Source organism: Nannospalax galili, unplaced genomic scaffold (assembly GCF_000622305.1).
Source record: "Nannospalax galili isolate Female #2095 unplaced genomic scaffold, S.galili_v1.0 scaffold475, whole genome shotgun sequence".
Taxonomy (NCBI): domain Eukaryota; kingdom Metazoa; phylum Chordata; class Mammalia; order Rodentia; family Spalacidae; genus Nannospalax; species Nannospalax galili.
This window is the reverse complement of record NW_008339435.1, coordinates 4,152,883-4,175,297: the sequence shown is the minus strand read 5'-3', so window position 1 is coordinate 4,175,297 and position 22,415 is coordinate 4,152,883. Positions and strand designations below refer to the sequence as shown.

At 43.5% G+C, this 22,415-nt stretch overlaps 1 protein-coding gene across 2 annotated transcripts in view; it reads left to right on the top strand.

The window, feature by feature from the left end:
- The window catches only part of Tspan2 (tetraspanin 2), a 41,091-nt gene extending 18,882 nt beyond the window's left edge, over positions 1 to 22,209 (top strand). Inside the window, exons 3-8 of one of the 2 annotated variants that reach the window (XM_008834014.3) lie at positions 7,652 to 7,749; positions 9,064 to 9,138; positions 10,556 to 10,654; positions 11,822 to 11,893; positions 18,852 to 18,935; positions 21,838 to 22,209. In XM_008834014.3, the coding sequence (XP_008832236.1) occupies positions 7,652 to 7,749; positions 9,064 to 9,138; positions 10,556 to 10,654; positions 11,822 to 11,893; positions 18,852 to 18,935; positions 21,838 to 21,903 (494 nt within the window). In that variant the 3' untranslated portion in view covers positions 21,904 to 22,209. The remainder of the gene's footprint in view (positions 1 to 7,651; positions 7,750 to 9,063; positions 9,139 to 10,555; positions 10,655 to 11,821; positions 11,894 to 18,851; positions 18,936 to 21,837) is intronic. The other variant, XM_017798398.2, reaches the window with a different exon arrangement.
- The last annotated feature ends 206 nt before the right edge of the window (positions 22,210 to 22,415 follow it).

The window sequence follows — 22,415 nt, the reverse complement described above, 5'->3', positions numbered from 1 at the left end:
AGAAATCAGTATGGAGTTTCGTCAGAAAGAAAAGGAAAGAAGGAAGGAAAATGAAAGAAAGGGAGGGGGGAGGGAGGGGGAGAGAGAGAGACAGAGACAGAGACAGAGACAGAGACAGAGAGAGAGAAAGGAAGGAAGAAAAAGAAAGAAAGAAAGAAAGAAAGAAAAAGAAAGAAAGAAAGAAAGAAAGAAAGAAAGAAAGAAAGAAAGAAAGAAAGAGCTTACAGGACATGGATAGCGATAAGGACATTTCATGAACTATTAGGTGCAGCACTTGGTAAACACCCAATTATTTTAGATTCTATTAAGAAAAGGAAAACACTGTCAATTTAATTGCGACATATCATAAAAGACACATCCTAATTTCAGACAACATATATCCATATTTTTTAAACTCTCAAAATTGATGAAATGTGGTAAGAGAAGTCTAAAGATCGGGAGTTTCCAGAATGAGTTCAGAGCTCAACAGTCTTCAAGGAACTGGTTCTTCTCTCTGCTCTGCCCTCCTCAGCACATCCTCAGATCTCTCTCTCCCCTAGTAATTCTGAAATAGCTATGGTGGCTCCTGGATTTTGGCCTCACATTGCAGCATCCAAAGGGAAAATAAAAGGAAGGTTTACTTCACATACTGTTTTTCAGAAGTCTCCCAACAAACCTATTTTTCCTCTTGTAGCCTATTGGCCAGAGGGGGGAAAAAAACTGTATTATACATCTATGCCTAAGCCAGCCCTGGCCCAGAGGAGAAATACTATGTCTGGCTCTCTAATTCTTGACCCTTAGTTTTCTTCTTGTGCCTGGTGCTAAGTTTCTATAAGAACCCAGTTCCCCAGCTTTTGAGCACTGACCACCCATGAGCTGTGAGCTGACATAGCGAAGTCACTGTGAGCTGACATAGCGAAGTCACTGTGAGCTGACATAGCGAAGATGTGGCTGAGGAAGTAAGGGTGGGTAAACCCAAATCCATGTCCCACAGCGCCAGCAATGGAAGAATTTAGTGGCCTGTCATTGCACTTCTTTTATTCTGTTAGGTAACCAAAACACACTCATTTTCAATCCACTTGGCTTGAGAGCACTAACGCACTTCAAGCTCTGTGGTGGGTATGAAGCTTATGCTAACAAATCTGCATGAGTGGTTTGAGATAGGCACTAAATTTAGGCTGGGACTACACATGGATTGTTGGAATTGAATTAGCATGTTCTTCTACTGGAGTTAGGCTGCTAGTAGCCATTTTATCATGGTGGGGAAGAAGCCTGCCTAAGCATGTTCCCAAAAGAAGCTGAGCCATGATGGCACAGGCTGGATTCTAGCCAGATTATTTGAGAGCCTAAAATGAGCCTTGGCCTTTTAGTCATGTGACTCACCAAATACCTGTTACACTCACATCGGCTTGAGCAGGTTTCTGTGATCTGCCATCAGAGAAAGAGTCCTGACAGAAATATCCATACAAATATGACATGAAAACTCATGCCTTGTGTCTGGAGCTGTTTGTGTCCTGCTTGAGCTTGGCTGAGGCTGAGGAAACAAGCCAGGGATGTTTGTGTAGATCCCTGTGGGTCACCTTCCTTCTCAACAGGAAGCCTTTGGATTGGTAAACACCCAATTCTTTTTTTTTTGGTCACAGTAGCTAAATACCAACATAAGAGGGAGTTCACTTTCACCTGCGGAAATTTTTTCAATTTTTCTGAATTAACAAATCACCATGAGACATTTTTAGGTTGAACCCAATCTGTATATGTGAAATTGCTACCTGCATTTCATTTCAAACAACACAGAGAGAGCTGCTCTGGGGACAACATCCATCTTTAGCCTCACAGGACCACCCGCTCCCTTCTGCTGCAGGGGAGGCCTCTTACCTCACTGATCTGTTCTCGGGGTAGGAGATGTTTGTTTGGTTTGGCTTTTTGGCTTTTTGAGGCAGGGTGTCATATAGCCCAGCCTGGCCTGGAACTCAACATGTAGCTGAGGATGACCTTGAACTCCTGGTTCTTCTGCCTCTACCTCTAAACTGCTGAGATTACAGGTGCAGGCCACTATGCCCAACTGATCTGTGTATTTTTTTTTTCTAGAATAGGTTTCAAAACCATCATCTCATATCCATCATCCCTTTGTTTAAAGACTGTCCTAAACAGGCTTAACACATTCAAGTGGTTCTTAAAGAAGTGAAGCCACAGCCAGCTACAGAGGTACCTGCCTATAGTCCCAGCTACTTGGGAAGATGAGGAAGAGGATCACGGAGAAGGGAAGGGGAACTGGAAGATGAGGTTCCACCCAGCCTAAAGTGAGAAAAACCCCAGTAAGGCACATTGTAGTGCCCCTGCTCCTGGGTAGGGGGAATTGCCCTGTCTTTGCAGGAACACTTTCATTTCTGCATCTCTGGTTCTCCCTCTTTGGCAATGGAGTTTCTCTCTGTGGTACAGCTCTGTACCTGAACTCCAAGCCAGACCACTAGCCAAAGCAGGAAGGCACAGCTGTGGGAAATGAGGACAGGGAAAGAGAGTAGTCAGACCGGTAGGTAGGTAGCCTGCTGCCTCCGCTGCTGTCCCCCTGGGCCCAGGCCAAGGCCTGGAGGCTGAACCAGGGTCTTGCTATCCCTTGGTTGCTAAGGTAAGGGAGGGAGAGGCTTGCAACTGTAGATCTGGCAATAAAAGGACTTGGGTTATTTGAGGTTTCCTAGACTTTCTCCACTCTGGTCTCCTTCAAAAAAATCTTGGGAAAAGCCCTTCCTTCTTCCAAATTTTAGCAACCTGCCCATCTGATTTCCTGTGACAGTCCCTCCCTGCATTTTGGATGTGCAGATGCCCCAGGGTCTTCCTTCTAGGATCTCAGAGTGGGAAGCAGTCACCTCTGCCCTGTGGAGCTGCAGCATGAGCTGGAGGGCATGAGCTCATGTCTGTTAGCAGAGGATATGAGCAGGTTTCTCCATTGGAGGATGCCCACACAAACAAGAGCCACTTGGCTCCCCAGAGTCACAGCCTGGCTGCAGCTGTCTCTCTCTGTTGAATTCAGAGTCCCAGAGCCTGGCTTTGACTGTAGCTAGAGGTTGTATGCAAGGAAAGTATTCTGTTGCTGAACATTCAGGAGCTGGCTTGCCTTTTTAAACACTCTGACTCACTCTGGTAATACTTCTTAACTTCTTAGTTTTCAGTTACCTGACTCCATGGGAGTTGGATAACAGAGAGGGGCTATAGCTTACCATGTCTGAACAGTTTCTCCGAAGCATTTCTACAAGAAGTTAGAGTAATCATTCCCATATTGCAGATGGCAACTCTGAAGGAGAAGAAGACTTATCGACAGCCAATCTAGGCAGGTCTAAATTTTGGATCCCAGCCCTGTTCTTTCAGAGGACAAACTCAACAGTCAGCAATTTTAGACATCTTAGGAACTTTTCTCAAGGAAAACTCTCTTACCACGTGTGAGTGAGCAGATTTCTAGCTAAGAAAGCCACCATTCTTCTGAGTTTCTACTGAAAATGTAGCACGGGATTTCAGGGTGTGTGCTTTGGCTCCATCCAAGCTTTACCCCTTACTAACTGTACAGCCTTCATTTTCATATCACTGATTCTTCAGCCGTGAACTCTGAACATGTGTAAGTGCAATGCCAGCTGTGCAGAGAGCCAAGAGGGAATACCAGCCCTTGCTAGTGATGTACTGAGGAGATGCTGATGGGGGAAGACAGGAAAAGGAGATAGAAGAGCGGTTTGGGTACTGCTGAATCTTGGTTAGAGACTAGTTGATACCATCGACCTTCTTAGCCAGCAGGTTCTTGAGATCATGTGTGTCAAGTGTATAGTACAGGTACTACCCCGAGCAGGCTAAACTGTCAGGAAGTGGTACTTTCTACCAGTGATGTTGAATGAGATATATGAAATACCTAGAATACTCTGGCTAATGAATAGCTGCTGCTGCTATTTAAAGAGCATCACATATAACATTCTAGACACTTAAATAGAGCTGACCTTTAGAACTGGTGGGTTTACATGCATTGGTTCAGCATCTACAAATTTAAGCAACTGTATTGAACTTAAACATTATATTGAACGTGTACAGATATTTTTGTCATTATTCCCTAAATAAGTCTGACAACTATAGACCATTTGCATTATGTTAGATATTGTGAGTAATCTAGGGATGATTTAAAGTGTACTGAGGGATATATGTTGGTTATATCTAGACATGTTGCCGTTTCATATGAGGGGCTTGTGCATCCACTGATTTGGATATGTTAGGGGTCCTGGGACCGATTCCCATGGATATTGAATGATGACTGTAATTATGAGTATTTGGAGAAAGCTGGGAAGGAGACCCTTTCTGCAGAAACAAAAAATTTGTAGATGAAAAATGATCATTAGCAGGTTACATAAGACCATCTGCTGCCAAAATCACCAGAGTTGGTGAGCGTGCCAATATATCCATCCCCAACCAAGGGGAGATATTTTTAGATGAGCTTATGCCAACTGGCCTTTAATACATTCTTCCATTTATTTGCTAACTGAAATGATGCTACTTAATTTACTAGAAGACTTGAGATCTAAGAAAGGAGAGATGGGATTGTCAGGGAAGAAGGAGCCCTGGGACAGGCTGTTGTTGGTAGCTACCAGTGGCATCACAAAGCCCAGCCACTCATTAATGATAAAAATGCAAATTCAAAGAGTTTTCTTTTTTCAAATCAAGGAAAATAGGACTTAGAGAACATGAGTCATTTGTTAAGTAGGTCACATATCTGTCCCACGTACTGCTGTGGGGAAAGAGACCTCTACTGCAGCCATCTTGGAATTAAAATGTGGCTACAAGTTTATTTATTCATCCACATCCAGGAACTCTTTTGGAGGGGAAGACCATACAATAGATAAGGTATCCTTGGAAGCCACACATGATCTTGGGGTATACCAGGTCTTACAGCCAGATTTGGAACAGGATTCAGTAGGCCCAAGGAATTTGCAGCTTCCTGTGGTTCTCTCCAGCTCCACAGTCTAATTTGGAAGCTGGAACTATAGTAGCATCAAACAGAAGTTTGCTAGGGAGTGGCCTCAGAAACAGAAGCTGCTAGGATACTTAGGGTCTTTGTGCATAAGCTACTGGAATTCTGAGAACCCAAGCGTAGAATATTATTCAAGTGAGCACATTTTCTAGGATAAACCATTGTTTCAGAAATGCAAGGACTGTTGCTAGACAGAGTTGACTGTGCCTACTGGGGAGACAGTATATCCTCAGTTCTCTGGGCCTCTCTACACAGTAGGCCCCAGACTCCTCAGCAACACCCTTCTTTCCTGTGTTCCAGATCTCAGGGTGAAGCCCCTATTCCATCTGGCTGACCTTGGGGAGCACAGCTCTTTGCTGGTTTGGTGCATGTTCACAGCATAGAATCTGAGCATGTATCTCTAAGCACAGATGCTTAGAGCGATAAGTTAGCCAGTCTGGAACTTTGAGTCTAGTTTCCTCCCTTTATCCAGTGAACACTGACTGAGAATTATGCCTTGTGTTGTCTATTCTAGATAGGGTGAAATAAGGTTTGTAGAAGCCCCAAATGTATAAGGCACACAAGAGCAGGGCTAGTCAGACCATAGTGATTGCCAGGTGGCTGGAATGTGGGAGAGGTGAGCATTTAAGGGGCTGTACTTGTTGTGACTCCAACAGCATTTGCACACTGTACCACTGGAAGACGCGGATGTCCGTCAGATGGCATGCCCCTGAGGCATTCTGGGATGAAGCTGAACAAGATGTTGCTGCTGCTGCCTCTTATTCAGGTTCTGTTTCATGAGGAGTACAGGGTGGAAATCGGGATTTCTAGGCCTGCAGTCATCTTGCCTCTGATTGCCTGTAAAACAGCAGGGATAGTCTCTTTATCTAATCAGGTTGCTTTGAGGAGCCAAGGAGATGATGGAAATGAAAGAGCTTTGAAAAGTGGAGACATTAAAACAGTTAGGTGTTTAGGCAGTGGAGCCAACAAATAGTATTTTTAATATGGTACCAATTCTCTTTTAACCATATCAACTCTCCATGAAATGATCCTCTTAGAAACAGAGGAGCAGGAGGAAGTGATAGGGCTAGAACAGCAGGAAATGTGTGGGTCCCTGGGACTGCAAAGCCAACCCCTCCTCTTTCCCCCAAAAGGACCCTGGGCTGGGCGGCACAGGAAGCAGGGCAGCTAGCCTGCAGCCCCATCTAGGTCTGTTCGAAGATAGACCTGCCCACAAACCGCTGTGAGCAGCCCAGAGGAGCCCCAGGAAGTGCCTGAATGCCACACTCAGGGGTTCCCCACAGGGGTGGGACCCCAGTCCCCCACTTCCGGTGAATGGGAATGGTTTCCAGGTGACTCATCTGACTAAAATGCAAAAGAGAAAATAGAGACTATTAGCCTGACTCCTAATGAGTCAAGTGCCAGCCCTAGCATTGTGTTCTGTCTTATCTCAGGATCAGAGAAGGAAGTCAGGAAGGTTTGGCCAAGTAGAACCAGCCCATTGCCTTTGGTCCTTTTTCTCTGTGAGGAAACTCTTTTGGGGCTTGACTTAGAGGTGAAGTCTCCACCAAAAGTAAAACCGCAGCTGTTGCTAGCTTTACAGGATGGCTTCACCAGGACAACTCTGTGATCTTGAGCTAATCACTTGACCTTCTTGGGCCCAGTTCTAAGAATGGTAGGAATGTACCTCAAGACTTCATGGCTGCATAAAGGCTACTCTAAAACATACACTAGGTACTTGCAACAGAGCCTGGCAAAGCAAGCCTATCACACATGTAGCTAATGTATTACGATTGTCAGAGGGACCGTTAGCTCTGTTGGCTAGAACAGGATGCTATTACTGTTGTGGGTGTCTATTCCTTATCTCCTGTCATCATTGGCTGTTTTCTTGTAACACAGTCTCCTGTGTGTACAGTATCTACTGTGTTGCTCTCTAAAGGAGAAAATTCATCCAAAACTGATGCCTTGTTGCTGTGCCCTAGGCTCGTATCCTTAGTCCAAAGCCCCACTCTGTTTCACCTTCTTCCTGTAACATGCCAGCTACTCTTCCTTTTCAAACACATGGCCCAGGCCTCTCAATGATGGAGACACCCACTAAGTCCAGAGGACAAGAGTCCCCAGGGGCTCAGGAGAAGGCTTGGGTTTGTGTCCTAGCTCTGCTCCTCATCACCCCGGACCCAGTGCCATTGGCCTTGTGCAGGGATGGTGCTCCTCCTCATAGAGGTGTAGATATCCGAGATGTGGTGCGCGGGCATTAGACAACATGTGGTGACCAATGATTGCAACAGTTCTGAGGGATGGGCAGAGGTGGTTTCTGCCTCTCTCTGGCTGTTGCTTGGATTCCTTCAGATTCAGTTTCCTAATGTATTCATTAGTGATAATAGTAGCACCTACCTTATAGGTAGGGCTGTGCAGGCTGAGTGAGTCCATGTGTATGAAGTGATTAGCCAGTCACCTCTGTCTTGTTTCTCACAGAGCTGAGTTTGACCAGAGCAAAGACCTGGACAGGAGTCTGTCCAGAAGGAACACACACACACAGCAAGTGTCACCATTACATTACTGACAGCAGAATGTCTGCAGTGCTCAGAGCCAGAGTCCAGCTGTGTGGGAGGCAAGGCTGTTGTCTCCTGGACTAGCTATGGAGTCCTTGGTTGGCCATGCTTGGTTGGGCTCTGAAAGGTCTCTCATCTGCAGGGCTCTATGTACTGGTTGGAGCCGGGGCCCTGATGATGGCCGTGGGGTTCTTCGGGTGCTGTGGAGCCATGCGGGAGTCACAGTGTGTTCTCGGATCAGTAAGTCGGGTTCAGGGGGTGGGCATACTGGCCTGGAGGGAGTCATTCGGGAGGACTGGTTCACAGTGCTAGCTCCTCTAGACCTTGAAGCTTTGGCACTGACCCCCTCTCCCTGATCTCTGGTTTCTCCATCTCCTGCATGAGAATAATATTATCTTTGTCTCTGTCCCATATGGAAATGTGAAAACAATGACGTCATCAGTGTAAAGATGTTTGGGGAGGAAAAGTGCCTCAGAATTGTACAGGGTGATTGTGATTGTTCTTTAAAAAATATTTCACTGTGGAGGAGGCAGCTGAAAGACTTCCATAGCCAGGGAAGTGCTATTATCCACACAGAACCGATTTCTGGTTAAGATCAATAACAGCCAAACATCCCTCTAGTGAGTTATTTTAACCAGCAGCCTCTGTTTAAAAAAAAAAAAATTCGAATACTTTCTGTTACCTCCTCTCCAGCCAATGCTGTAAAGCCTAAGGGAGGAGAGGGGCAGAAGAGAAGGAGTTTTGTATTTCTCCCCAGGGAGCCTGAAGCAGGGTTCTGAGGCAGCCACCATCGCCATCTCCCAGTCATCCCCAGTGACCATCACAGTCTGTGGTTTTTCATCCCTGCTTGCTGCTTCTGATCTGGGGCTGTGTGAATATCAGTCTTGTTTCTTCACCCAGTAAAGCCGAACACCTCTGTCTTGTTTATCACAGAGCTGAGTTTGACCAGAGCAAAGACCTGGACAGGAGTCTATCCAGAAGGAACACACACACACACACACACACACACACACACACACACACTCCTCTCTCCCTCTTCTCAGAGAAACATTCTGGACCACAAGGCCCATGTCATCCACTTCCCCAAGCCCAGGGCCCACTGGCAACTTTCTATCTCTGACTGTTTCCTCTACAGACTTCTTTGGTCATCAGTATTTATTGATCATATTAATGCCATGTACTATGAGATTATATGACTTTCTAAAATTCCTTTATTCATTTCTAAATCCTTTACTCATTTTTTATAATCTTCCTTGCCCAATATAAGATTTATGATAGCAGAGACATTGGACTCTTGCTCACTATTGGATAACCAGCCCAAAGGACAGTGCCTGGCACAGAACAGATGCTCAATAAACAATTAGTGAATGAAAGAGCAAACAAACAAACCACACAAAAGTGCCTCGGCTGTTGCTGAGGAGATGAAGGGGTAAATCCTTCCTATTCCAGAAAACTTATAGCATGCCTAGTGCCTTGCCAATGGAACTAGATTCAAAGAGGCTAAATAAATTGGAAAGGTATTAAATTAATGAAATTAGTGTTTTCTCTCAACAGTTTTTTACCTGCCTACTGGTGATATTTGCTGCTGAAGTAACCACCGGAGTATTTGCTTTTATAGGCAAGGATGTAGTAAGTAATTTGCTCATAGTGTTTTCTTGTGGTAGTTAAGTTTTCTTTATGGCAAAGGATATAGAATAGTCATCCTGAAAATGTTATTAAGAAACAGAATCACCCTCCAAATTATAGTTTAAGTAGAACTTTAACCTAGTATTGTACAGAACAGACAATGTATATATATGACAATGTAGAGCTTCTATTAGATTTATAAACTGGTCTGTGATTTTTGAAGGATATCTAGTTTAATATGATCTCTAGTTAGAAATGAAGCAGGTATTATCTTACAAACAAGGGGATGGAGAGATGGCTCATCAGTTAAGAGCACTGGCTGTTCTTGCAGAAGACCCAGGTTCGAATCCCAGCACCCACATGGCAGCTAACAACTGTCTGTAACTCCAGTTTCAGGGGATCCGACAGCCTCTCTGTCCTCCACAGGCACTGCATGACATGGGTGCTCTTGCACTCACTCAGGCGTAACTCTCATACACATAATATAAAAATAAGTAAGTAAATAAAAATTTTGAAAAAAAACACAAGAACAAAGGATTGGGAAGAACCTGTTTTCTCATCCCTCCGACTGTCACTTGTCCTGAAGGCTTGGCCTGGACAGGAGCCACACAGATGTGAAAAGTTAAACTTCACCTACTGCATGAAAGTGGCAACACCTAGTGTCTAGACAGGTTATTAAGAGCCCACAGGGGATGCCACCTTTTAGAAGAGTAAACACACTGTGAGACAAGGAAGAAGGAAATGGAAAAGAAGGAAACGTGAGTCTTTAAGAGGACTGTATTTCCAGTTCATTCATGTGCTGTCAATACTGTGTTTACAGACACAGTAAACATGAAAAACGAGTAAATGTCTCTCCTCTGAAATTATCCTAATGTGTCTAGTTGTATTCATAGGTTAACATCAGTTTCACTCATTATAGAGATGAAACCTAAGACCTTTGAAATGTCTGTGGATTTGAGGGTCATATGTCTTTGTACTAGAGAAAATATTCTTGAAGCTCTATGTGATATTTGAATGCAAAAAGCCTTCCTTGGCAGAGAGCACCTTAAGTCCTTTTAGCTGGCAGGGTCCCATGCTTTTACAGATTCTGTCCCAACAGCTCACCAGGAGCTCGTGGATGGGGCCCAGGAATTGGGGTCCAGTTGATAATGAAGCCTGACAGTTTAGAAACCTCCAAGAGATTGCTCTAATCAAGGAAAACCATTCTTAGACTATTTATCCTTCTGTCCTCAAAAGTGTCTTAGGAACTCTAGAATCCGTGATCTACTTATGTACAGAATCATCTTAAAATGCAGACAAGTTGTGTGGAAAAGCAGTATTCTTGAATGTCATGGAGGAGGGGATTTTCCTTGCTAAAAAGAAAATGTTTGAAACTGTGCGTTCACTGTGCCTTCTGTATTTCTGGTATTTTTTTTTTCAGGCTATACGACATGTACAGACCATGTATGAAGAGGCGTACAGTGATTACCTTAAAGACAGGGGACAGGGAAATGGGACTCTTGTCACCTTCCACTCAGCAGTGAGTAACTTTACTTCTTCCCTGACATCACATCTTCTAACAATCATGTGAGCCAGGTTCTCTTCAATCACCTAAATTAAAAATAAAACGAACGCAATAAAGGGCGGCAGCAGCCTCATTTTTTGCTCTGCTGAGAGCCATAGTTTGTGTTCTATGTAGAACCCTCACCTAGAATGAAGTCTACCACAGAGTTCATAAAAGGAAGTCAGGGCGTGTGCCCAAAAGAGACCAAAGAACATGAGGAAGAACACTGAGAAAACCACCCAAACACATGTCAGAAGTGACACTGTGGTGTGAGAGGAGCAAGCACCGGCCTTCAAGCCAGCAAGGCTAATTCCTGACTGCAGCCTCACCTCCCAGCAGTGTTGTGACTTTGAGCAAGCTTGGTGGCCTCTGCCATACCCACTCAGCTCATTCATTTGTAAAATGAAGAGTTGCAGGAAACAACTATAGTCCCTTCTGGAATGCTCCATGGGCATGTGCTGTCAGTGGAGGGCTTAGAGCTACATAGTTAATCAAGGAAGGCTTATAAAGCCAGGCCAGCATTGTTCTGTTTTCTTGAAGAGTGTGATTTGGAGAAGCAGCTATGACCTTCTGGGCCAGGTGTTTCTATGTACCTGGTTCTTTATGATGAGAGTCTTGGAAGTTCCCCAGACAGCAAGCAGCACACAGATTCCTTTGTCTTAAGCGGCCAGCCCTGAGGCAGAGCACCTGTTTGCCAGCTAGTCCTCCTGCCTGCTATTCTGGCACTGGGGTTTTCTGTGGCTACTTCTCTTCTTCCTCAGATAGTCCACACTTAGGAGCTCTTCTCACATCTCATAAAGCTTTAGTGTCTCAGCAGGTTTTCAGACTTCCAGTCCGAAGGAAAGCATTTGATTGAGGCCCCACTCCTGTCTCTAAAGTAGCACTTTATGTAGACACTGTCAAGTAGCCTTGTTTGGGTTGCCTTGAGTCACTTCCTATCATAAAACTTAGGCAGCTTTAGGGAAATCATGCTCTTGGTTTGGTAGCGTGGTTTTGTGATTCTTTCTTCATTCATTTTCCAGAAATAGCAGTTTGGACCTCAGAACTGTGTTGCTGCCTTGGCACTGCCAGTTAGCTGTGATGCCCAGACTTGGAGCCAATGCTTCTGCCTCCCATGCCCTAACGTCTCTTCTCACTCTCTAGTTTCAGTGCTGTGGAAAAGAAAGTTCTGAACAGGTCCAACCCACATGCCCAAAGGAGCTTCTAGGCCACAAGGTAAGCTGCTTCTTCCAGGGATCACCCCCCTCCAGGGGTCACCCCCTCACCAGCATGAGATGGTTTTACTGTTTAGGTGGAGGCAGGGAGGTTCAGGTCCTACCTTCCCAGGGCTCTAGGAGGTGGTCCACAGTGGATCCTGGGCCAGCCTCAGTTCATGCCATGTAAAATAAGCAGTTGTGCTAAGTCACAGTCTTCTTGTACCCCCAGGAAATGCTGGGAGGCTCATTTGCCTGTGTTGATGCCACATGCTTATGGTATTAATTGAGCTCACCAAGGCCAGAGGCTTGTGTGCCCCACATCTTTCCAGGGGAGTCATAGCACTGGTGAGTTTAAGGGCTGTGTCAGATATTCTGCCAGCAGAAGAGAAAAAGACATGGTCCTTGCCCTCCATACCTCCATTGTTGCTAAAATTCCTTCTGGAGACAGGAATGTAAACAGTGTTCACCACCTCCTCCTTGTCCACCACCTCCAGTGTCCTACTCCATTGATCCCAACAATAAACCAAGGTATTAGTCCACCAAGATGCACTCTGGGAAACCAATGAGTTTATTGGGCTTACTTACAGAGGAGTGAGTGAGAGTTTAGTTATAGGAGTGTGAGTGCTCCCCACCTGAAGGCTGCACTGGAAAGTCTTCACCTAAGTATGGACAATGTCACACAAAATGGTAGAGGGGCCCTTCCCTAATCTTCCCCAGTCTATGCACCCTAGTCCCTCCCTTAGGCCACTTACAATTAGAGATGAATTACTCATCGCAGGTTGGTCGGGAGGTATGGCTGGACTCTCAGGTGAGGGTCCCCTGACTGTCTCTACCCCTCCTTTCCATGCAGGGGCATGAACAGTCAATAACCCCAGCTGTGATGGTCTTTGGCAAGTGGGCACAGCTGAGCTCGGGAAGATGGTGTCTGCTCTGTCAAAGGACAGTCCTATACAACATTCATAGATTAGTCAATAGCTACAGTGCTGGGCAAGAAGTCTGTCCAGGGTACCATGAAGACATGGCAGAATTAGCAAAGGTTTATATGGAAGGATATCAGTTTTGACAAAGGGAGATCTTTCCAGGCCCAGAAAGCAGCAAGAAGAAGTGCATGCTGGGGAAACACTCCAGTGCTCTAGGGAGCGCAGAGGACACAGCGGGAGTGCTGAGTGGCATTTTTGGGAGAGGCAGGCATGATTTTACACCCGTGGGTTTGAGGAGGCCATTGCTTTCAGCAGACAATGATGCACAATCACTTTTGCATTGTAGAAAAAGTCTTCAAGCCAGCCATGCTGCAGGGTGGACTGGGAAGTTGGAGACTCATGGAGGGGACAACATTTAGGTGGTATCTGTGTCACCTGGTAAGAGAGGATGAGGTACTAAAGCAAGTCCCACACAGCAGGGAAGAAGGAAGAGTGAGATATCCAAGAGATGCTCAGAAAGTAAAATCCACAGGACAGGGTGACCTGTGGGAGGAGGCTGAGGCTTCCAGATTCCTGCCTGGGTGACTGGGAAGAGAGAAGTGCTACACTGAAAGCTGAATACAGTGAAAGGAAACGGTCCTGGAGGCAGGTGAGGAAGCAGACGTTAAGGTCTGAAGATGACACTGGAATAGGGATCTCAGCACATCGGTAGCAGCTGAGGTCATAGGAGTGAATGAGAACACCTGGGAAAAGGTGCAAAGTAAGGAACCAGACATTGTTGTTAAAAGGGTCGGGTGAGAACAAGAAGCCTGAGCAAGAGACTGGGAAGGGATGTCAGAGTCAGAGAGTCCAGATTGGTGTCTGGGAAGCCCAGGGAGGACATGGTTTACTCAGAGTCAGGGAGGAAGAGAACAAATAAATGGAGACCGGACAGCCTTTGTTGGAGTTGATGCTTGGAGGGTTCTGGTAACCTGTCACAGAGCTTCAGTGAAGTGGTTTCAGAAAGCACCGTACAACGTGGGAAAGGTGCAAATGTTAGAAAATGGAAGTGATAGTGATGCTTTTAGGCATTTGTCAGTGAAGGAATGAGAAGTAAGTTTCAATTTGTCGTGAATTGCCATTGGATACATTGGGTCAGTGTACATGTCTGGCTGGAGATACCTGCACGGGAGTCGTTATCATCACATGAGCTAATTGAAGGCCACAGACAGCAGACTAACCTACGACCAAAAGGAGGCTGTGATTGTCAGGATTAATCTTGAAGGATGAATAACGGAAGAGATGGGGACATTCCAGGCTGGGGACAGGGTAAAGGCATGGAGGCAATCTGGGAAGACAGTTGTACGATAAATCCAGCCTAGAGGAGAAGCAGAAAATCTGAGATGCTCATGAGAGATAATTATTCAAAGAAGAAAAAGCCATTCTTCAAGGGCTGTTGCATTACTTTCTCCTGGGGATTCTATCTGTTCACCCCACTATAGACCATGGACAATTCCACCAAGTACAGCCTGGAGAATCAATGAGTTACTGGAGTTATTTACAGGAGTATGGATAAGGGGTTTTATATATTTATATGTATGGATGTCATATGTATGGGTGACCTGGGCAGCAGGACCACCAAAAATAACACCCCAGCATAAATAACAATTCATGAAATCATTACTAGATTCTCCTGTGCAACTTGCAGGCAGCTACACCACAGAAAAGTCTCCTCTCCCTCAGCAGTTGTTTGCTAGTTGAAACTTTGGGGAAGGGCCTTGAGTGTCTTATAAGTTTCTGAGCTTTTTGAGTCTGGTAAGTTTCCTTTGAGTTTTTCTTGAGCCTGGTGAGCCTCTTTCCTCTCTCCAGGAGGGACTGTTTGAATCTGGAGGAATAGCTACACAGGGTCTTGGATATTCTTGTGAAGCCAAGAGTCCAGTCTTCACACAGCTAAGTTAAGGAGTGACAAAAAGGGTAGGATTTGTATTTTATCAAGTGTGCTATGATGGTAATATGGAAGGTTGATGGACAGTAAATAGCCTAGATTTGAGATGACCAGTTGAGAAGGTTTCTCTGTTCCTTGCCACCCAAGTGGGGTTAACTGGGTCAATCTGGGAATGGAGAGGAGAAGGCAAAAATCTTCAGTACCTGATGACCATATAGTTATCAGAGAAGGTGGGAATCCATTACTGGTTTCAGCTCCTTCACTTGTGCAGAAGATGGTGTTTGTCATTCATTGAATTACAGAATATGGGAGAGGAAGCCAATTATAGAGAGAAGAAAATGGTCCAGTGGGTTTTCTTTTCTTTTTTTATCACTTAAAAAAGGTGCCAAGGATCTGAGTGTAACCAACTGTGACTAGTAATAATCAGATACATAGAGATTAAAGACACATGTGCAAACATCTAAGTGTTAGTAGCATTAAAAATAAGTCTTTCTATAGGAAACAGTATATTTTAAAATGAAATGGAGATCTTTTTTAAAGGTTAAAAACTCATTCAATTTTATGTCTTACAGGGTTTATACTCAGTTCAATATTATATAACTGTATTAATTCAACTGTGAACCTAAAAATTCATAGTCACTTTTGAAAGAGGTATATCTTTGCTCTGGAAATTGTTATTGAATATGTTAAAGCTGTAAAGGAAAAAAGATTTATTTTTAATTATGTGTATAAGGGGGTATGTACACATGAGAATTGCCTGTGGAGGCCAGATGTGTCAGGTCCCCTGGAGCTGGAGTTATAGACAGTTGTGAGCCTCCTGGCATGGACACTGAGAACTGAACTCAGGTGCTCTGCAAGAGCAGCAAGCACTTTTAACCACGGAGCCATCTCTCCAGGCCCCAATTCAGAGTCGTTAACCCTGTGATTTGGAAAATCTAGCATGTGGCTTAGGAGAGATGTTGGACTTTCAATGACTTAAGGAATCTTAAAGTTGTAGATATGAATTTAACTCATGATATTTTGAAGAAAAGACAAATGTGATAGAACCCTAAGGAACAATACTATTTAAGGTTGAGCCGAAATGGAGTAGCCAATGAGGGAACTGGGAGGTAGTAGCCAGACACAAGTGAAGTGCTGCTGAGGAGGTTGGCGCAGTGTTTCCTGACTCTACCTATGTCAAGTACTGTGGAGACAAAGAGGACTGAGAAAAGGTTCCTACCTATAAGGAACATTCTGTCTAACAGGAGATGTAAACACTGGAATTGAAACAGTGCAGAGTCTGTGTGGTGCCCTGAGAACATGGGAAAGGCACTTAGGAGAAGCCAGAGGTAGGGTGACCTGGTGAAAGCTAACTTTAGGTGATAACAACTCAGCCACATCTTCTACAAAGAAATAATTCTATAGTTAGAGTCAAGTTCTTGAAAAGAGAGTTCATAAAAGATCAAATCCAAATTGCTATTAAACACACAAAAATCAGGCAATTAGAAGCAGTCTTAAATTTAATAGAAAATTATGGGGCTGGAGAGATGGCTCAGCAGTTAAGAACACTGGTTGTTCTTGCAGAAGACCCAGGTTCAAATCCCAGCACCTGCATGGCAGCTAACAACTGTCTGTAACTCCAGTTCCAGGGGATCTGATGACCTCTTCTGTCTTCTGTGGGCATTGCACGACATGGGTGCACTTACCTACATGCAGGCAATACACGCATACACATAAAATTTAAAAATAAATTAAAAAATTAATAGCAATTTTAAATGAAGAGATGCCATTGTTTAACTGGTGTAATTTGCCAAGTTATTTTCCTCTCTTACTAATACCACAGTTTGGGTAAGAATGATGTGAAATGAACATTTCCAAAACATTGGCACAATAGTCTTAGAAATTGGTGTGATTATGTAACCTTAGAGTGTTATATTTGTTCATGCCCTTTAATCTAAAAATTCTACTTCTCAGAAATTATTCTAAGGGAAATGAATTCTAAAATGTGGTCAGGAGCTGGGGAGAAAGCTCATCCTATAAAGTGTTTGCCATGCAAGTGTAAGGACCTGAGTTTGGTCCTCAGTACCCACGTAGAAAGACAGATGTAGTGGTGCATACCTGAAATTCCAGTGCTGTGGAGGCAGAGACAGGTGACCCCTGGGACTTGCTGGCCAGCAAGCCTAACCTAATTGGTGAGACCCAGGTTCCAGTGAGAGACTTTGTCTCAAAAGACAAGATCAACAGCTCCCAAGAGATGATATCTGAGGTTGACCTCTGGCCTGCAAACATACATATACACACACAAAAAGAGAAAAAACGGAAATTATGCAGTGGTATTCACTGCAGTGTTATTTATAAGAACCAGATGTTGCTTTAGTATGTGACAGTAGAGGATTGTTTAAATATACTATGATGCCTTCATATAATGGTATGTTTATAGTCACTAGGAATTACAATTTCAAAAAATATTAGTGAAATAAGGTATTTTTCCAGTTTCTTGATGCTAAGTTTCTAGAGCACACAGATGAACTGAGGGCATGGATATGGTTTTATGTGTAAGAATCATCAACAATGGTAATTATTTTAGCAGGAGAACAGATGTTTCTTATTTTCTTTTTATTAACATCTGTTTTTCCACATTTTAATAACCATGTAGTCTTTTATGACTAAGGAAAGTCAATACATGTTTTGTAGTTTGTTTTTCACAAAAAGAAGCTCGGAATGGAAAGAGCGATGACTGGCTAGAGGAAGACAGCAGTGTGAGCATTGTTGTTTGTTCTAGACTGAAAATGTTGAACATGTCACTTAGTGAGTGGAAATGTCAGTGGAGAAAGAGAGGGTGAAGGCATAGGAAGGAAAGAGGACAACTGGCAGGCTTCCTGCAGAGACAAGCGGAGGTGAGACCAGAAAGAGCACAGACTACATTTCCTCTGAGGATGCCTCTTGGGCTCTGAAGAAAGGAAGGGAAGTCATGGGGATAGTTGTTCCTTTGTGGCTCACTTCCCTCGACAGTGCCTGGCACTGAGAAAGGGAGCAAGCACCTTGGAGTCCAGGTGAAGGAAGGTATGCTGGAAGTGCTGCAGGTTGACTCCTGTTCTGGCCAGTATGTCAGGGAGCTGCTGTCTACAGGGGCGTTCCTGGCTTGTACCAGAATGCACTGTAATTCTTCTGTAAGTCTGCATCCTCTTTACTGAACTTCCTAAGAGCAGAAGAAACTTTGCCTGATTGTTCAACATCCCCCAACCCATTCCAGTGGCTGACACAAGGTGGTTGCTGAAGAAATGTTTGGTGAATCAATACCTATAAAATGAGACGTGAGAGTGGTCAGGGTTTCATGTAACTTACATGGAGTATCAGGGGGAAATGGAGATTTGAGCAGACTAAGGATGCAGTTGAGTCAAAAGTATGTCTCTACTCAGGAAAACTCCAAACAGAAGCTTTCAATGCTGGGAAAACTAGTAGCAGTCACAGATGATCTACTCTGCCCCTTGCACAATTTTACCATAGGCCAATATGATCAGGCAATTCTTCAGCTGAGGTTCCCTCTTCCCACGTGACTCTAGGTTGTGTCAAGTTGACAAAAACTAACCAGTACAACAGGTCTCTTAGGAGGCACAGATAGGGACCCCCAGCCCAGCCCACAGGAGACGGTGGTCTTCCAACTCTCCAGACATGGCTATCCTAAGTTGCGGCTTTCTTTTGTTTAATTTGAAGCTGTATAGACTTTTTTAGTTTCTTAATAGGTAATGCCTGCCTTGCATAGTAAATTAGACCAAGTGTATAGAATGTATTTTAAAGTGTAAATGACAAAATGAAAATAGGGGGTTATTTGAAAAAATACTTTGTCTTTCTGTGTGAAAGTAAGAAGAGGCCACAAATGCCTTAGATCCCGTAGAGCAGCTTCATGGAGCCAGATCACCGGGCTCTGAAGCAGACCACTGGCCCCAAATAGGAAAATCTCACCAAAAGCAGAGGACTGTGTTTTCCCCAAAACTACATTTTTGCTTTACCATTGTCAGGATGATGTCACCCAAGAGAAATGGTTTACATATGAGCAGAAGCTGACATGGACTAACTCACAGAGCCATCCTCGAAAAGGGAAGGGATGATTCACACAATCTGTTTTTATTGCTGGCTTTTTCTATTCCAAACAGAATTGCATCGACAAAATTGAAACCTTAATTAGTGTTAAGCTTCAGCTCATCGGAATTGTCGGTATTGGAATTGCAGGTCTCACGGTAAGAAGTTCTAGAGCTTAACCTTTTATGCCCTCTAAGTGGCAATTTATTTCTCTTCAAGTCAGAGATGGCAGTATTTTTTTAAAAGTGTGAGTGTTTTGCCCACATGTGTGCCTGCAGAAGCTAGAAGTGGGTGTCGGATCCCCTGGAACTGGGCTTGTTAGCCACCATGTGGTGCTGGGAATTAAACCCAGGTCCTCTGCAAGAGCAGCCAGTATTCTTAATTGCTAAGCCATCTCTCCAGCCCCGAGATGAATTTTCATAAAGGGTAAAGACACTGGTTCATGGTACATCTTCTGAAATAAAGCTAATTAAATACATCAATGGTAGTCCTATAAAATATTATACAGGTTTCATTATTAAACTAATTATGACTTTGATTTTATTGCAATAACTTCCAATTCCAGTTTTAAGCCCACAAATCATAACCTAGGTAAGTGATTAAGGTTAAGGTTACTCTCAACATCTGTGCTTTAAAGAAGCAACATAGGGAAAGCTCTGGCATCACATGAACTAGGTTCAGCTCCTGGCTCCATTACTTACAAACCCTGTGATTGAAGGGAAGTTCCTTGATTTCTCTAGGCTTCAATTTCTTCCTTTGTGGAATGTGAATTTTTAGCATACCACCCTCCAAGACTATTATGAAGATCAAATGGAATGCTATGTATAACCTATTATTACCAATTAATTTATATAAAAATCTCTGGAATGTTTAGCATTCGGTGAATATCAGTTTTCTATATAATTTGGTTCTGGACAAACTCAGAATCTAGGCAGAGAATGTCATATGAAACAGAGTGAAGCATTCTGTGTCCAGCATCGATAAGTGGCTCAGTCCTTTAAAAGTATAAAAGAAGAGTGTGTAGGAAAGGGGCTGAACATGGAGCTCAGTTGTTAGAGTGCTTACCTACCATGCTCAAAACCCTGGGTTCGGTTCTCAGGACCACATACACTGGACCTAATTACATACATCTGAGGTCCCAGCTCTTGGGAGATAGAGGCAGGAGGGTCAGAAGTTCAAGGTACAACATAACAACTTTGAGGCCAGCCTAGGCTATTTGAGTCCCTGTCTTAGAAAAGAAATTGATATGGGAAGACTTGGTAGCCGTATATGGGTATGGCAGAAATGGCAAGGGTAGAACTGGAGGGGCTGACAAGCCCATGTAATTGAAGGTTTTAAGAGGCCTCATCCTTAAGGAGAAAGGAGCCTTCAAGGCTAGAAGGACCTGTGGTGCAGAATGGATGAGGAGAGATGACGTTGATGGATGTCAGAGAGAGACAAAACTGAAGTCAGAAGCCAACGAAGATGTGGTCCCCATTTTCCAGAAGTGGGGCAAGGATAGCTAATGCTAAATTAGAACTTATACTCTGGTCTCTCTGTAGATTAACTAGTGACCACCATGAAAACAGGGCTGTGAGGGTGCTGAAGAAATCCACAAATCAGTGGTTCTTAGGGGACACCCAAGCACTTTTCTCTTTTTCTGTGTTTGAAGCTCAGGATGGGGCAGTGGCTAGAAATACTACATTGAGGACTTCCAAATCCAAGGACCTCTCTCAGGCCCTCCCTACCTGCTGCAGCTCTAACCTGGTTGTGACTCTGTAGCTCCCCACTGACAGTCCTGAAACAGTCTGAAAAACTGTCCTCATACTAGAGATATCCGATAGATTGTCCTAACAATTAAGCAGTCTCAACAATTGTACAGTCTGAAAGCAGTCAGCCCTGACTCCTGACAGCAACAGGCTGACAGTAAAGGAGTATCTTTCAGAGGGTGCCCCTTCAGACTACACCCAGCATGAGGTAAGGATCACATCAAACCTGCAATACCATGGTAAAGGGGAAATAAATGCCCTGATTTGGCTGTCTTGAATCAGTACCCAAGATTTTCTTCTTTAGTTCTTTTCCCTTTTAATAAGGTAAGTATTATACAATATAATCACTTAACTGAATGCCCATTAGGTGTCTCTCCTGCCACACACTGGTGCCAAGTTCTGTCAGTCACAAACTTGAAACCATTCCTGGTTAAGCCCCTACTTCTTTCTATCTGTCCTGTCCTCCTGGAACAACTGATCATTCTTGATGCGTGCAGCATTTACAGATCCTAGACTGGCTTATGATGAAACTGAGGAGAGAATCAGAGTCATGGTACCAATTTTTACAAACATAAAGAGTCATTTATAGCAGAGGTGCCCACAGACAGGGCTCCACTGGCTGACTGTCATGGACTTATCAGGGCAGCAACTGAGATCTTCTGGTATTCTTCTCTTCAAACTATGGAAGTGAAGAGTGATTTCATTCAAGTATTTGACTTCTCAGAAAACTGTCCAAAAGGTAGAAGAAGTTGGGAATATTCAGTTCAGTTACTTCGATTTTGGTAAAACTGTTGAGTTAAACAGTCATGTATCATTTGCGTAGTAATGGACTGAGAATGAAGAAAACCTCCACTGTTTAATGTGTGGCCACTGCTGTACAAATTAAGTCCTTTTCTGACAATAGGAAATTTAGACCATAAGCACCTTTACATAAAAAGAAATTGTTATGAACACAATTTTGTGAATCAGTAAGATAGGTTTGAGATTAATATAAAATATAAAATTCTAAAACCAGAAATGTATCAATCTTTCATAACTGCTAAGAACTATTCTACAAGCCAAAAACAGAGCCCTTTCTTAAAACAGACTCACCATTTTTAGCGATAATAGCACACTAATACACTTTAAGCAAGGTTAACATACAAGTCTTACCTGACAGGCATCCTTAAGGGTCATGGGAAAATGCTATTTATAATCAGTGCTCTTGGTTATCATTATTTATTAACTTGAGCTAGACACCTCCACAGTTTACTAAGCTTTTTATCAAATAAGACACCTGAAAGTTGCTAACTAGTGGTTCTTTCTGTTTCAGATCTTTGGCATGATATTCAGCATGGTGCTCTGCTGTGCAATACGAAACTCACGAGATGTGATTTGAGGCTGCTTCATCATGAGAATCACAGTCTGGAGCATTTATACTAAATGTCACAGAGCTGTCTCAGCTCATTTTGAATATTCAGGACATTAGGATTTAAAGTAGTTTGCTGTCAGTTGTACATTTGCACATATATGTATGTATGTGTGGCTCTTTATTGGTTTGCCCCTTGAGTGAATGTGTATGTTGACCGAGAACATATTCACGTGTGGCCTGTGTGTTTCTGGCAATGCAGTCTACATGATGATATCTGTTTTTTGGGAATCCCTAGTTCTTGATAAGAGGAATAACCTATTTAAATACCAGGGGAAAAAAAAATCAAAAAACTTTGAGAGACTTTTAAAACCTAGTTATTCAGGAACTATGATAATGGATCAATTTTGCAAACTTAACCATGAAAGTTCAATACATAAAGAGAATGCAGGATTTCTTGTTAGTGGAAGCAATAAGCTATGAGAATTGAGAGATCACGGAGCAATATCAAGGTTGACTGTGTCTGAGTTGAGTGTAAAGAT